General features: G+C 32.6%; 1 protein-coding gene across 8 annotated transcripts in view; it reads right to left on the reverse strand.

Annotated features, from left to right (window-relative positions):
• LOC144322204 (uncharacterized) overlaps positions 1–16,870 on the reverse strand; it is a 233,116-nt gene that overhangs the window by 161,090 nt on the left and 55,156 nt on the right. For 4 of the 8 annotated variants that reach the window (XR_013387775.1, XR_013387776.1, XR_013387773.1 and 1 more), the window contains 2 exons: positions 12,664–12,790; positions 11,525–11,655 (listed from right to left, as the gene is read on the reverse strand). The exons of 2 other annotated variants lie outside the window; for them this stretch is intronic. Coding sequence is in view for 1 of the 6 variants with exons in the window: in XM_077911966.1 (XP_077768092.1) it covers positions 11,525–11,655; positions 12,664–12,785 (253 nt within the window). In the remaining 5 variants the exon portion in view is untranslated. The remainder of the gene's footprint in view (positions 1–11,524; positions 11,656–12,663; positions 12,791–16,870) is intronic. 2 more of the 8 variants (XM_077911966.1, XR_013387777.1) reach the window with 2 other exon arrangements.

Consider the following 16,870-nt stretch of genomic DNA (forward strand, 5'->3'; position numbering starts at 1 on the left):
TAAGTTGGATAAATTTTCAATTTTACTGCAATAAATTTTAGTTTATTTGAAATTTTCTATTTAAAGACTGCCAAATTAAGAATTGCTTTTACTTAGTTAAGTGTACTGCAGTCAGCTGTGTCTTCAATTTCATATGGATTTTAAGTCTATTTAATTGACTTTTTTTTTTCTAAAATGGTGGTGTTTTTCTCTTCCATATAAAAAATATAGTGGAATCTCTTGAGGTTTGCTGGCAATGTTTCATTTATTTTTAAAGACTGATTAAGTAATATACTCTCTTCACCATTCAAGTATTGATTTATAACTAGATACAAAATAAAATCTAACAATAGCAGGTTCCCCATTAAATTTCCTCTACTGAAGGGTCTAAAAAAAGTTAATGTTATTCTAAGCAAAAACAAATGACATAAAATCTTATTTTTTCATGGTAAACTTCATTAATAATTTGAAGCATCCAATTCATTAAATCTTTGCCTCAAAAGATTTTTATATGCAAGTTACAAATTTTACATGCAAGTTACAAATTTTTTTCTGCACTCGAAGCACTGCTATATTACCTTTACAACTCAAAGCACTTTTCCACAATACCAAATACATTGTTATTAGCAATATGACTTTCTCTAAAGAAGATTAAAAGTTTATATAATCTGAGTCATCATTTAAAAGAAAGCCAATATTGTAGAGGAAAAATGATACAGGTAATGTAAATTTAAGTTTAGCAATATTCATAAGAAAAACAGAGAATTATCTGATATTCAAACCTAAAATTTAATAGTGTAAGCCAAATCTATTTCTTAAAAGACCTTTAAACTTTACCTCATACACACAAAAACGTATCTGCTATATTATCCTATATTTTCTTAGCTGCACATCACCACAGCACCACCCTATGGTGGACATTTCTTGCTTGTCTCAATAAAATAATAATAAATTCAAATACTTGACTAATTTCAAGTTTGAAAAATTTCCAGTAGTACATAGTGGATTGGAAATTAAACCAAAAGAAACAAAGAGAGACAGAGAGAGAGAGAGAGAGAGAGAAGGAAAGAGAAATCTTTTTTCAACCAGTCTGAGCACAGTAGATTGTAGAAATTGTGGATACATGTACACACCCACATACACATAGTAATATAGTCAGAATCAATTAAATAACAGTATGACTCTTTTAACAGGAAAAGTTGGCCAAGATTATAAGAATTGATTAGCAAGGAAATAAAAAAGGTAAAAAGACCTTTTCCAAGCTAAGGTATCTGTGGAAAAGTATTTGAACTTCCTAATAATTACTCTTTAATTAAAATTGTATTTATTGTATTCTTTTTAACATTTCTTGCTCAAAAGAACATTGATACATGATGAAAAAAGAACATTGACATAATTTCTGAATTGTTTGTAATTACACATTAGTATTCTTCAGTTGAGGGAACAATAAAGAAAATGATTTTTTAAAAATGGCCATTAATAAAACATAAATGCTGTGTCACAAAAATGCCCAAACTCTCTGCCCAGAAAGAGATTACAGAGTACATTTGGGGACAATTACATGAAAGGTATTTATAAATAATTTGTAAATATATAAAATATATTCTATATTCTATTCTATATATCACATATAGAATATATAAAGTATATATAACTAGAATATATAAAGTATATGTATATATATATACAGACAGAAGAGTTCATCATATTTCTATGTGAAAGGGTTAGTGAAGGATGATGAAGAAGAGGCCTTATATAAAGAAAAGCAAGGTCAAGATGTGATGTGTGAGGGAATAAATATGTGTCTGTATGTGTGTTTTTGTATGTACATGTTGGTGAAAGAAGTTGTTGATGAGAAATGAATGAGGAATGAATGAGGACAGCAAGGTAAGAGAGACAAAAGAATAACAAATACCAAGCAAAATCTATATTACCTGCTGTGCTGAGGGATTCCACATAGAACAATACTGGTGAAAGACAGTAGAACGCAGTAATATATTAAAAAAAATGTAGTAGGATTAAAACTTATGGGCTATATACTATGTTTGATTAAATGATGACAAGTTAAATTGCTGCAAAAGGGAGACTAACTTGCTTTTTCAAAAATGCTTATCTTGTATAACTGTTTTATTTAAAAACTGTATATACTTTCTTTCAATGTGGGTTTGTACCATCACTGCCTAGAAAAGTTTTGTCATTCTCTAAATATTTTTTCATAGTTTCTTCATTCATAAAATGAGAACAAAAATGGTATTTAAAAAGTTATTGAACATAATTAGTTTATACATATAAGGTACACAGAATCATTCATGGCATGTTTTAAGCACTCAATACATAAGCAAAATATGAATAAAATCAGAGACACTGGAAGGATGGAAAATGAACTACCAGCAGTGTTTATCTCTTTATGGTCACATTATATTTTATTTTGTTCCAACTTTGTTCCTTTTGGTATTTTATATTTTCTGTTTTTGTCTAAAATAACCATGATGCTTTCTCCGTCAAAACATGTTCCTAAATTTATAACCCTTTCATTTTCAATATTTTCTTATTAATAGAATTTTTTAATACTATCACAAGGGACTAGAGATGTGGAGACCTTTTGGGCTAAATTCAGAATTTTTTCTTTTTATAACTGCTCCAGAATTGGGCTACCACCATATTTGTCAATATTCTTTATTCATCATACTTTCCTGGAATTCAAGCCAATATTTATGGGAAAATATTATCTGAGTTTTGTTTCAGATTTTTTTTTCTCTCATTCATAATTCCTTCTCCTACATCCATTTTTTTGGTTTTAACTATTACTGTTCTTATTGTTTTCATTTTCTGTTTTTTTTTTTTTTTTTTCTTTTCCCCTATATTAGGAATCAGACCAAACTTTGGTCATTTTTATGGGCCAGAAAGAGGTGATCCACGTAATTAAAATTCTGATGCATTTTCCAAACAACAAAGTTCCTGAGATGATGGATAAAAGATGGCAGAATCATGGGAGATATTCCCAATAATTCAGTCTCATGGACAACGGCAAGAATACTGATGGGAAATTACATTAACTGGTGACCAAAGAGAAGGCCTACAGAAGAGTTTGAAGCCTAAAGAGCACCTCACACAGTAATCATTTCTCCTGAGGAATGACTTCATGACAATAAACCATTCTACAAGTTATTCCAATCTCTCCTTTCCATTGCTTGGTTAAAAGGGAGGAAAATATAAAAGTTTAAAATCGCAACCTATTCACTTTTAAACTTTCTTTCATCTTCAAGACTATGACTTACATTTTGACTTGTTTTTTTCCTGTGTAGGAAAGTGGTGGAGCAAGTAATCTGATTTAAATTTCAATTCTGCTTTCTGATACACACCAAATCCACATCCACACATGTGTATGTACAGGCATACATGCATACACACATGGTCTGCCCTCAGGAACTGTCTCTAGGAAGAAATCTCATCTCTATTCCTAGCCAAAAATATTTATATGGAATCATCCAGAGAATAGCCTTGAATTTTCCAGAATCTGAAGTTCTTATATGTGGTATTTGTGGATTTAGTTATTTATATATTGCAGATGAAAAAGACAGTGAAAAACTAAACATTTTGGGAGAGAGCTATTTGTACATTGTCATTTGAAGTTGAAGATTCTACTAAATTAAATTTTTATTCTTAGAGTTTTAAATCAAAAGAGACTTCTTTTCAACAAAATTGCTTTCCATTTTACCCTGTGCATGGTTTAGGCACATGGTTAATGATAGTTTTGGGATGACTATCAATGAAATATGAAATCAACATAAGGTCTTATTAACTGTTATGAAGATACTTTAAAAATCAAACAGAAAAAAATCAGGAGCAAAAAAAAACATCTTCCCTGAATAATACCCATCTAACCAAACTATATATCATTCTTTTTGTATAGCTGACATTCATTTAGCAAATATAATCCCAATAATTATTTTCACCCATGCTATAACTTCTTGATCCTCTCCATTGTACATATAGGGTAGCAGCAGTCTCCAATAATGTAGAGATGGAGAAAGTAAATGGAAGGTTAAGCAATGTGGTAATGTAAGTACAGTGGTCACTCTGTAAACTACTCTGACTCTCTTCCACAAATTTCACTATCAGCCTTAATTTAAACATACACATGCTCAAGCCTAAGCCCATGTTCCCCCCCACACACTCACATGCACATGTATATACACACACATGCAGCAAGGGCAGGTAGAAAGTAATTGGAAAACACATCACTTAGAATTATTTTGTTTTTGAAACTATGGTTGTATGAAATCTGTACAAGAATTGTACTAGAACACAAACCTAAAAATCACATAATGTTGAAGCGTTCATTCAATGGAACTCTCCATTCAGAACTAGAGAGTCAGAAAGAAATGGATTACCTATTTCAGTGGTTTTCTTGCCCTCTACATAAGCTACCTAACAGATATTTTTCTCTACAGATCTTGGGGGAAGATTTTGGGTGAAAATTCCTTCTGGGTTATTAAATCAGTACAGGACAATCAGAGTCAATTATTTTTAAGAGTGAATAGACTGATAAAAAGAAGCCTATGAATGTATTCTGATATCATAAAAAAGGATCCAATGTTCAGAGAATACTCAGGGATTTCTGAAATAGATTTAAATCAAGAAAAATACACATTTTATAGTCTCAAAAAGGACATATTTCCTCAATCATGTCAACCAAACAAGTGTAAACAGACAACCCACACACTAGATCTTCTGGAATGACATATATTCAACTGGATTCTTTAGGATGACTAAAGAAAAAGAGGAATCATTGTATACAAATATTTTCATATGGAAATATTTTGTCTCCAATACATAATACCAACCTGAAGTTGTTGAGTTAAACAAATGGAAAAATCATTCTCAGACATCCAATCAGAAAATAATATGTACATGTAGCCTTCCTAAATTATAATGAAAAATGTGAAGATATTTCAGAGCACAGAGGTGTCCAAAGCTGAAGTTGTTGTTATAAAGGACCACTGGTCAAAACAAAACAAAACAAAAAACAAAAACAAAACCCCTTAAAACATATGCTTTAAAAAATGTTTTATATACGATTTCAAAAAAAATGTTTTAGATTTGTATCAATTTGTTAAGGCTGCCATAAAAAAATGAAACAGAAAGAAACTACTGTGATGAGTGTTGACAAGAAAAGGAATCCACTCTGGCAACATAAAGAGAATAAAAGCATCTAGCAGGGGGTAGCTGTTCCTCTGTGTACATACTATCAGATCACATTCACATTTTAGAAGGGAAGCTGAAAGAATGAGTTCTGTTCAGAAAGGAATTAAATATCCATGGAAACAACAATTCAGAAGCTGAAATACTTGAAAGAACTCTACACTCAAAGAAGTAGAACTAGATCAGGGAACAAGTTTCATGGTGTTACACTTATGAAAAGGATTTACATGCGTAAATCATGTGTATATGATTTCATTCATATGTGAAATCTAAAAAACAAAACGAATGAATACACACACACACACAACACACACACACAAAAGCAGAATCAGACCTATATTTATAGGTCTGATTTATACAGAGAACAAAATGCTGACTGCCAGAGGGAAGGAAGGGGGATGGACAAAATGAGTGAAAGGGAATGGGAGATATAGTCCTCCAGTTATCTAATGAATAAATCATAGGAATAAAGTGTACAGCATCAGGAATATTGTCAATGATATTGTGATAGTGTTGTATGGTAACAGATGGTAACTACACTTGGTGAGCACAGGGTAACATACATAGATGTTAAAAAAAAAAATACCAAGATGTTAAATCGCTGTGCTGTACACCTGAAATGAATGTAACACTATGTGTCAACTATTCTCAAAGAAAAAGAAAAAAGTAGAAAAAAGAAAAAGAGGAGAAAAAAAAACCCACCTCCCAACAAAGAAGAGCCCAGGACTAGAGGGTTTCACTGATAAGTTCAGTTAAACATTCATAGAAGAATTAATCCCTATCTTTCTCAAAATCCTCAAAAAACAAAAACAAAAAAATCAAAAACCAAAAAACAAGCAAGCAAACAAAAAAACACGAAGAAAAGGGCATATTCCAAAATTCATTTTGTGAAGGTAGCATTACCTGATACTAAAACCAGAAAAAAAAACATGAAATAGAAAACTGTAGGCCAGTATCTCTGATTAATATAGTTGCAAAAATTCTCAACAAAATATTAGCAAACCAAATTCAACTGTATATTAAAAGAATTACACACTATAATCATGGGATTTATCTCCAGGGTGCAAGGATGATTTAATATATGCAAATCAATAAATGTGATATACCATATATATTGAAAGATAGAAATCATACAATAGTTTCAATAGATGCAGAGAAATCATTAAACAAAATTCAATATCATTTCATTTTAAAACTCTCAACAAATTGGATCCTGAAGGAATATAATTCAATAAAATAAAGACTGTGTATGCCAAGCTCACTGCTAACATCATACTTAAGAGTGGAAGGCTAGGGATCCCTAGGTGGTGCAGCAGTTTGGTGCCTGCCTTTGGCCCAGGGTGTGATCCTGGAGACCCGGGATCAAGTCCCACGTCGGGCTTCCGGTGCATGGAGCCTGCCTGTGTCTCTGCCTCTCTCTCTCTCTCTCTATGACTATCATAAATTAAATAAATAAATAAAAAATTAAAAAAAAAAAAAAGAGTGGAAGGCTAAAACCTTTTTTCCTAAGACCAGGAACAAAACAAGGAAAGGGAATAAGAACGACTATCATCACTATTCACCATAGCAAAGGAAGACTTACCTTGAGTAGTTAAGTACAAAAAAGAAATAAAAGGCATAAAAATTCAAAAGGAAGAAGTAAAATCATTTCTATTTACAGATGTATTCTTATATTTAGAAAACCCTACAGAGTCTATCAAAGTACTGTTAGAACTAATAAATGAATTCAGTTAAATTGTAGGAAGTGAAATCAACACACACAGAAGTCAATTGTATTTCTACACATAACTACAATTTCTACACATAACTACACATTTTTACAATAAACTATCTGAAAAAGTAATAAAGAAAACAACCTCATTTACAATAGCATCAACAAAATGCTATTATTAAAATTTCCATACTGCCCAAAGCCATCAATATTCAATGCAGTTTATATCAAAATCCCAAAAGCATTTTTCACAGAAATGGAGAAAACAATCTTAAGATACTTATGGAACTCTGAAAGATACTGAATGGCTAAAACAACCTGAGAAAAAAGAACAAAGCTGGAGTCAGTGCATTATATTACATAGCTATAGTCATGAAAACTGCATGGTTCTAGTGTTAAAATACACACATAGACCAATGATACAGAATCAAGAGACCAGAAACAAACTCATATTTATCTGGTCAACTCCAGCTCCATTTGACATGGGAGCCAATAGTACTCAATGGGCAAAGGATAGTCTCTTCAATAAAGGGTACTGGAAAAACTGGAAAATCACATGCTAAATAATAAAATTGTACCCCTATTTTGCACCATTCACAAAAAAACCCCTCAAAATATATTAGAGACTTAAATGTTAAGATTTGAAACCATAAAATTCCTAGTACAAAAATATGGAGGAAGATCCTAGACTTTCTTGATGATTTTTGAGTATGACAAAAAGTAAAGGAAACCAAAGCAAATATCAGCACACAGGACTATGCAAAACTGGAAAGCTTCTGCATAGCAAAATAAATGATTAACAGAAATAAGAAGCACCCTACAAAGTGGGAGAAAATATTTGTAAACTATGTATTTCATAAGGCACTAATATCCAATATGTATAAAGAACTAATATGATTCAACAGCATAAATACCAAATAACTCAATTTAAAAATGGACAAATGACCTAAGTAGACATTTTTTCCAAAAATGACATACAAATGGTCAAAAGGTACATGAAAAATTTCTCAGTATCATTACTTATCAAGGAAATGCAAATCAAAAACACAAAAGAGTATCTTCTCACATGTTAGAATGGCTATTACAAAAAGACAGTAGATAATATTTGCAAGAGTGTGAAGAAAATGAACTCTTGTACAGTTAGTAGGAATGTAAGTTGGTATTGTCACTATGGAAAACAATGTGGAGGTTCCTCCAAAAAATTAAAATAGAACTACCATATGATCCACCAATCCAACTTCTGAGTGTGTATCCAAATGAAATGAAATCACTCTCTTCCTGGACTCCTATGTTCATTGCAGTATAATTCATAACAGCAAAAATATGGAATTAACTTAAGTTCTATCCATGGGTGAAGAGATACAGAATATATGGGATATGTATATATACAAGTAATATTATTCACTCATATAAAGGAAGGAAGTCCTGCCATTTGTCACAACATGGATGGAACTTGAGGGCATTATGCTTAGTGAAATAAGTCAGATAGAAAGACAAATTTGGCATGACCTCACTTATATGTGGAATCCAAAAATACCAAACTCATAAAAACAAGGAAAAAAAATGGTTAAATGGTTGCCAGAGATGAGATCTGGAGGAATTGGCAAAATATCAGTCAAAAGGTACAAACTTCTAGGTTAGATAAACAAGTAGTAGGAATCTACTATACACCATGGTGATTACAGTTAATTGCAGTGTAACATATATATGTAAGTTGCTAAGAGAGTAAATCTTGTATGTTTTCATCATTGATAAAGGTAATTATGTGAGGAGGTGTAGGTGTTAACAAACCTTATTGTAATCATTTCACGATATTTAAGTGTATTAGATCATCATATTGTACATTTTATAGTTACTCAATGTTATGCATCAATTATAAATGAATAAAGCTGGAAAAACGATTAACAACTCTTTTTAGAGATGACAAAGAAGTGAGGACAAAGGGCAAACCATTGCTCCCAATGTTGGAGAGAAAGATAAGTGCATACAGAGAATTAAAACTTACCATAGCAGAAACCCAGGAACAGAAACCCCTGCAGTAACCAGTGCTTCAGTAGGAAAACCTTGATTGATAAATTGCTAGAGACTCAGTGCAGACAAGTCTGAGTGTTAAAAACTCCAAGAGGACTCAGTCATAGGGAGGAATCTACAGTTTTGTGAGTTCTATGCCCAGGAACTCTATCAGGTTCTCACCGAGAATATCAAAGAAAAATTCCCTCTTGCTTCCCATAGGGAAGGGAAAGGAAAAATAACCATTTAAAATATTTTAGAGTATTTTATTCTACTTCATAAGGCCTGCTCTTAGGAAAGACTAATTTACCAGAGCCTAATCTGTTGGGGTTTTACCTAGGGGAAGGGAAATAACAAACTCCAACTGGTTCTAACTTTCCATGTGGAGGAAGTGAAATTTACAGACCTAGCCATTCAGTTCTAAATAGTGAGTGAGGGAAGTTAAAAGCACTGGTGAAATTAACAGTTCAGGGCGCAATCTCACAGAAGACTGGGACTTAATCATAAGAATAATAAAAGCTTCCATTCCCAACGATCCTTATCAATACATTACAGTTCCATTTACCCAATATATCATGTCCACCTTTCAACAAAAAATTACAAGCCATACTAAGATGAAAAAAAATCACAGTTTGAAGATACTGAAGAAGTTTTAGAACCAGAGTCAGATATAGCAGGAATAGTGGACTTATTAGAATGTTTGTTTTTTTTTAATTAATAAGCAAAGAGCTTAATGGAAGAGGTAAACAATGAGCAAGCTTAAACGGTTAATGTAGAAAGAGAGATGGAAATTTAAAAAATAATAATAATAATAATAAAGAAATGTTAGAGAATAACTTTGATGGGTTCATTAGTAGACTGAGCTGAGGAAAGAATCTCTGAGCTTAAGGATATGACTGTAGAAACTACCAAAACTGAAAAGCAGAGAAAAAAAAAAAGGAGGGGGGGGGAATAAATCAGAACATGATATCCAAGATCTGCAGGACAACACAAAAGGTGAACATACATATGGAATACCAAAAGGAGAAAAGAGAAAGGAACAGAAGTAATATTTGAAGCAGAAATGACAAAATTTCCCTCAAAGTAATTTCAGACACCAAAACACAGATCCTGAAAGCTCTGAAAACAGCAAGTAGAATAAACACCAAAACAAAACAAAAACTACACCTTGGTATATCAGGCATTTTCAGATTTCAGACAATCATAGATAAGAAATTTTGAAAGAAGTTAGAGGAGGTTAAAAAAAAAAAACCTACCAATAAATGAGTAAAGATAAGATTTGCATCTGAATTCTCAGAAATCATTCAAGTAAGAAGACAGTGGAGTGAAATATTTAAACTGTTGCCAAAACTTGGATGCAACCAAGATACACTTCAATAGGTGAATGCATAAATAGTGGTATATCTAGACAGTGAAATATTATTCAGTATTGAAAATGAGCTATCAAGCTATGAAGAAACTGGAGAAATCTTAAATGCATATAATTAACTGGAAGAAATTCATCTGAATAGGCTGTGTACTATGTATGATTCCTACTATTTGACATTTTGAAAAAGATAAAACTTTAGAGACAATAAATAGATGAGTGGTATCAGGTATTTGGGGGAAGGGAGGGATGTATAGGCAGAGCCGGGAGGATTTTTAGGCAGTGAAACTGTTCTGTGGTGGATACAGAACCATGTCATTACACATTTGTCCAAATCAATAGAAGTGAACTAACACTAAGAGTGAACCTTAGTGTAAATGATGGACCTTGAGTAATAAATAATGTCAATGCAGGTTCATTGATTGTTGATGAACTGCACTTTGATGCAGGGGTGTTTATAGCAAGGAAACTTGACCCTATGTAGATGAATGGTATATAGAACTCTCTGAACTTCTCAGTCAATTGTTCTGTGAATCCATAACTGCTTAAAAACCAATGTTCATTAGTTTAAAAAATAGAGACAGAAGATGTTGCCTGAGAAACAAAGAAATCCGGTCTGTCACAATGAGAAAATTAAGTTTGAGCAGAGTCCTTAAGAAATGAGTGAAAGTTAAACAGGGGAGAACTGGAAGTAGAATTCAATGAGTGATAAAATAATTTGCCAAGATTTCCTTGTTAGTGTATTACTTCGTTTTTTAAAAAGATCGTTCTAAATCTCTACCCCTTGTGTCATAGAAATGTACAGTGTCTCTCATTATAAATTTTGTCACATTTATTTGAATACAAGAGCTGAAACCTAGTAAAACATAGGTCTCAAAGATTGTTACATTAAAAATATTTAATCTACAGACCAAATCACCAGCCTTCCCCCTTCATATCACTAACTGATTCCAAGACCTAGAAGTCCTAAATTTATAGATTAGAGAGAGAGACCAAAGAAATAAGAATGTGGTATATTTCAAAGCATCAGAGTGGGTGTGTGGTTTTCTAACAAGGAAGTATTTATTTGCTCTTCTTTCTCTAATCATGATAGTACACTTGGGGGTAGTAATCTCTGTACTTCTTTACTATCACCATGGGCTTGGGCATTGTTTAGAAGGGCGAGGATTTAGCTTTTACAGTTAGTTCATATTGTCTATTCAGAATTGTCCTAATCTAATCTGTATATAACTTACTATAGTATGGCTACTTACAGATTTATTCCTAGTATCCTCTGTACTGTGACAGTTCTGGGAAAGTTGAAAATCTTATAGTGAGTGATGGTACCTACTCCATTCAGCACGAAGTACACAAATGTAAAATTCTGCTTAGAAGGGTAGGCTTCCTAAAAAGGTTCAGGACTATAATTAATCCGATATTTTTCTCTATACATTCATGAAAACATTATTTATTCCTGAATTTTAGTATCGAGAGTACACAGATAACAAAATCTTAGCAAAACTCACACATTTCAGGAACTTATCTTTTTTTTTAAGATTTTATTTACTTATATGAGAGAGAGCAAACAAGCATGAGCAGAAGGGTATGGGGAGAGAAGAAGCAGACTCCCCACTGAGCAGGGACTCCCCCCCACCCTTCATGGGACTTGATCCCAGGACACCCCCAGGATCATGACTTGAGCCAAAGGCAGATGCTTAATCCACTGAGCCACTGGGCACTCACAGGAACCAATCTTGATAGTCATAAAAAGTCAGGAAACTTGGATTATTTGATTATATTTCCAAGAAGCCAAAATATATTAATGGATACAGTAGAAAATGGTTTGGGAAATGACACTTGAATGAACAAATATTCTATAATCATTTCCATTATGAAGGTGTTAGTGTTTTGAGAGATATGCTTGTAGTTGATGTCTGGGAAAATGTTCCTATTCTAAACTGAAAATAGGGATTAATTTATCAGTAGTGAAACATATACAGGGAAGTTTGGATAATGGAGTTTTCTGAAGTATTTTTATGAATTCATCAAATCAGTCAATAATCAACCCCTTATTGAACACCCATTGGATATTGTACTAGGCTAACTTTGGGGATACATGAATGAAAAAACATGTTTCTGCACTGAACAGGTACCTGATATCTCAGTACAGACAAATGTAACAGAAAAGGAACTCCTTAAGCAGGTGGTAGATCTTTTGTAAGTATGCAAGGTCATAAATAATAAAGTATCAAAATTGTTACCAATTTGGAAGTCATTAAATTCAGGGCCAAAATTATCTTTGTAGAAAAAATTTAAAAACCTTATATGCAAGCATAGCAGATACAATAGAGAGGTGCTCGGTGGACACTCAGGAATAGGAAGAACAGGAGAACCATGGCCTCCCAAATCCTACCTCGTCAATTTCTGTCTTTAATGCTTTCCACATCCTAGCAAGATAGTTCCTGAAGATAATGTTGAACCTCAACAAGAGTTCCCAGGAGCACAATTTGGAAACCATATTTTGAGATGAAAGTCCTAACCTTACAGAAAAAGAAAATAAATAGCAGAAGGGTTAGATAGCTTGTCAATAATGAATGCTTGTTACCTAGTAAGGAAAGTGAGACAACTTTTACCAAGTTTCTTTTCCAAAGTATAAAGCAAAAAATTTTATAATGCTATATATAAAAGAATATCATAGAAATCAACAGAAAATGCTAAGGTAATCTGTAATTTGAAAAAAATGTATTCAGTTTCTTGATATAATCAGAGAATTTTAATTACTTATAAACTGTAAAACAAAATTATAATCATGAGCAGCCCTTACAAAAAAATGGTGAGTATGTGACATAAGAGTGTAATACAGCACATGTCACTTGCTCTTGGGAAACACTGAAGAGAGGAAAAAAAATATTCATCTGTGTAAAGTAAATAACATGGAGGTGACTTTACACTCAGTGAAATAAACTGAAATATGTACAATTTAACCTAGTTTAAATTAAATCAATATTCTCAGCCAAGTAAAATGAAAATGTGAATAAATGACCATCAGTGCCTGAACACACCAAAAACTGGACATCTTCCCAGTAGTCCATATAGTTTCATTTCTCAGATCAGATTTAATACACTGGCACAGCACTTTACAAAATAATAATCTCACCATCATATTCTAGCTGATGGCCCAAACCATTATTCACATCTCACCATCTCTTTTCTTTAAAAGTTGCTCTTCAGATGTTAGTCATAGTACAGCTTTGATAGCACTTCCTTTCGGAAATTTTGTCTGACCATATAAGACTGTTTTAAAGTGATTCATGAAAGAGTTTGAAGATTAGACCTGTGCCTCTTTCCTCAAGATTTTTTTCAAATGATAATAAAATTAATAAAAAAGGTGTATTTGCCTCACACAGGGACAAAGGGAAGTGAATTAGTGTGATTTTTTTAATGATTGATATAAAAGCTATTCATTCAATACTCATTCTGAATATCAGTTTCCTAGGTACTGAGGCTGTTGTGAAAAAACTAAAATCTCTGATAGCAATAGAGCTTACATTCTTGCAAAAAGATAATAAGTAGACACTACATATAATGAATTACATATATTTAATGACATACAAACTTTTAAGACATGCATTTATGTATTGCATTTGATATCAGGTAGAAATGAATCCTATGAAAACCAATTAAACAGGATTAGGAGTTAGATAATGAGTAAGTAAGGGTAGCATTGCTGTGTAATGGAAGAGAGTCAGGAAAGACCTTTATTATTTAGTAATGATTAAATAGAACCTGATTGAGGTGAAGAGGTAGGTCATGCAGATATCTAGGAAACAGCGATTTCCTAAAGAGTTATCAGAAAATGCAAGTGTCCTGAAGCAAAGAATACCTAATGAATTTATTATAAGACAAAGCAAGAAGCCTAGATTTCAGTGTGTCTGGATTTCAGTAAGGGAAGAATGCTTAATCTAGATTCTTGAAACCAATGTTTCTTTCCAGGATGTCTTTCCTGCAAGGAAGCCCAATTTTCACTACTTTCTGGGGCAAGGGTTCAAAGGAAGGTAACTTTTTGGGCCCCTAAATGTTCATTCTGCTCTCATGTTGCTTAAAAATTTTAACTGGATATACAATTTGAGTTTGAAAATAATTTCCCTCAGAATTACACTAAAATCATATTATTGTTTTCTAACATCTAGAAAAACTTGAAAATACGATACCAGTTTCATTCCTTTTCCTTTCTCATTTTTCCATAAAAATGTATTTTTAAAATATTTATGAAGATATATTAAGAATTTCAATAAACATCTTTATATTATATATTTTAATTTATGTACAATAAACATAAAATCTATGTATATATATAAATATATTTAATAAACATATTACACATCTGTAAAAATGTTGGATAATGAACAATAAACAATATGATTTAATAAGTCTAATGTGTCTTGAATGTAGGCAATTGCATATAATTGCCCAAAACTAGTCATAAAGTATTTCAAACAACCCCAAATATTCTCTTTTGCCCCCTTTGATCAATTCTACTATGGTAAACCAACCATCACCCTTACACAGGGGCAATGACTAATCTGATTTCTTTGCTTATAAATTCATTTTATTCATCCTTGGGTTGGGTAATAAAAAATAAAATATGGAAAATCTTTGTTTTTGGCTTCTTTTACACAACACAGTGTTTTAAGATTTACCCTTGCATTAGTATTTCATTCCTTTTCATTGCCCTGTAAGCAGTGCAGTATAAATATGTCCCTATTTCTTTATTCATTCTGCTGCATATTATAGTTTTCAGGTTATAACTACTATGAATTAAGCTGCTCTGAATACCACTGTACGGCTGTTTTGTGAATACGTATTTTTACTTACCTTTCTTTTAAATTTCGTTTAAATTGTAAAAGTGCAAATGTGTCTTCAGGATAGATGTATAAGTGACTTTTTAAGGAAGTATCAATTAGCAAATGAATTTTAAATGACATTGTATCATTTTACACTCCTACCAGCGATGTATGAGAGTTCTAGTTGTTCCAAATACTTAAAAAAACATGTCATTATCAATTCTTCCAATTTTACACATTCCACTGATTTGGAGATGGGAGAAGGATTTTATTTTATTTTTTTTATTCATTTATGATAGTCACAGAGAGAGAGAGAGGGGGGCAGAGACATAGGCAGAGGGAGAAGCAGGCTCCATGCACCGGGAGCCCGACGTGGGACTCGATCCCGGATCTCCAGGATCACGCCCTGGGCCAAAGGCAGGCGCCAAACCGCTGCGCCACCCAGGGATCCCGGGAGAAGGATTTTAAAAAGCTATCCTGAAACCCTTGGTTCACTTTACCAGATGGAAGTCCCCATGGGAAAGAGAAGAAATACAGATGACTTGGTCTAATATCTTTGTTTAATGGGCCTCTGGGTAATAAGACTAATGATCTGCCAGGAGGAAGAAGCTTTACTTCTTGAATGTCCTTAAAATGATATTCATTTCAAGAGCATTACTCATAATAAACATGCACACGCAACTTAAGTCATGGCTTCCTAGAGAACATGTAAATTATGCACTCCTTTGTAATAGAGCATGGAAATCATAACTTAGAATTTCTGCTGCTTGAGGTATCCTACAGAACTTCATTTGGAGTGATAGTCTATTATTATTCCTGGCCGAAGAGGACACATTTCTTCTTTGTATGTTTGTATTTTAGTATCTATCTCACAAATGCTATAGATTTTCTTCACATGTCTGGCAGTTTCTCTGGCTTTCTTTTCATTTTCAAAAGAAAGTGACTATGTTGTTGCTGATTAGAATATCTATGACTGTGGTTAGACTCTGAGCTTTGTCACCTTCACTATAACTTGATTAAAAAGGCAGGTATGCATTTTATTTGTAGGAATTATTATTATCAAAATCTTTTGGGAAGGCTCTTAATTTTTTCTAGTAAAAAGTCTGAATTTCTCGCTAAAAGGCTGGAATGAACTGTTAAAATTCTGAAAGGAATGGAAGACTGGGTACTGCGTGTTTGACTTTTATATATTTAGATCTTGAAATAATTCTTGAGTTTTGAGACCCTCACATAAACCTTGCTTTTTTATGTACCTCATGTATATAAGACTTAACCTTGTTAATTAGATTATTTATGTAAAAACTTGTTATTCTGTGCCTGACAGAGAAAACCTCTACAGGAATAGTGTTAAAGAATGTGGCAATGATCTAGGAGATAAAATTTTTAATTAAAGGTAAGTAGAATGCCCAAATAAGTAAAATTAGTGGGTTGTAACTGTCTGAAGATGAATTCATACCTAAAGTGTTTCAATGGGAAGAATGAAGAATGGTCTAGAACTATGGTCTAGAACTAGAGAGAAAATAAAGACCCTAACATACTGTTGTGTATGTAGTGCCTTCATTGGAGCTGTTTTTCAATGAGAAGAGGAAATTTTTTTTAAGTTTGATGCATATATTATATAGTAGGTTCTTGTTTTGGTAAGGAATATGTTTAGCAGCAAGTGTCAGGAAAAGGACTCAGAGGCTAAAATGTGTAAGAGTTTATTTTTCTCACTTAACAATCTTAAAGTAGGCTTTTTTCTTTTTCTTTTTCTTTTTTTTAATTTTAGTTAACTTA

Source organism: Canis aureus, chromosome 10 (assembly GCF_053574225.1).
Source record: "Canis aureus isolate CA01 chromosome 10, VMU_Caureus_v.1.0, whole genome shotgun sequence".
Lineage (NCBI taxonomy): Eukaryota > Metazoa > Chordata > Mammalia > Carnivora > Canidae > Canis > Canis aureus.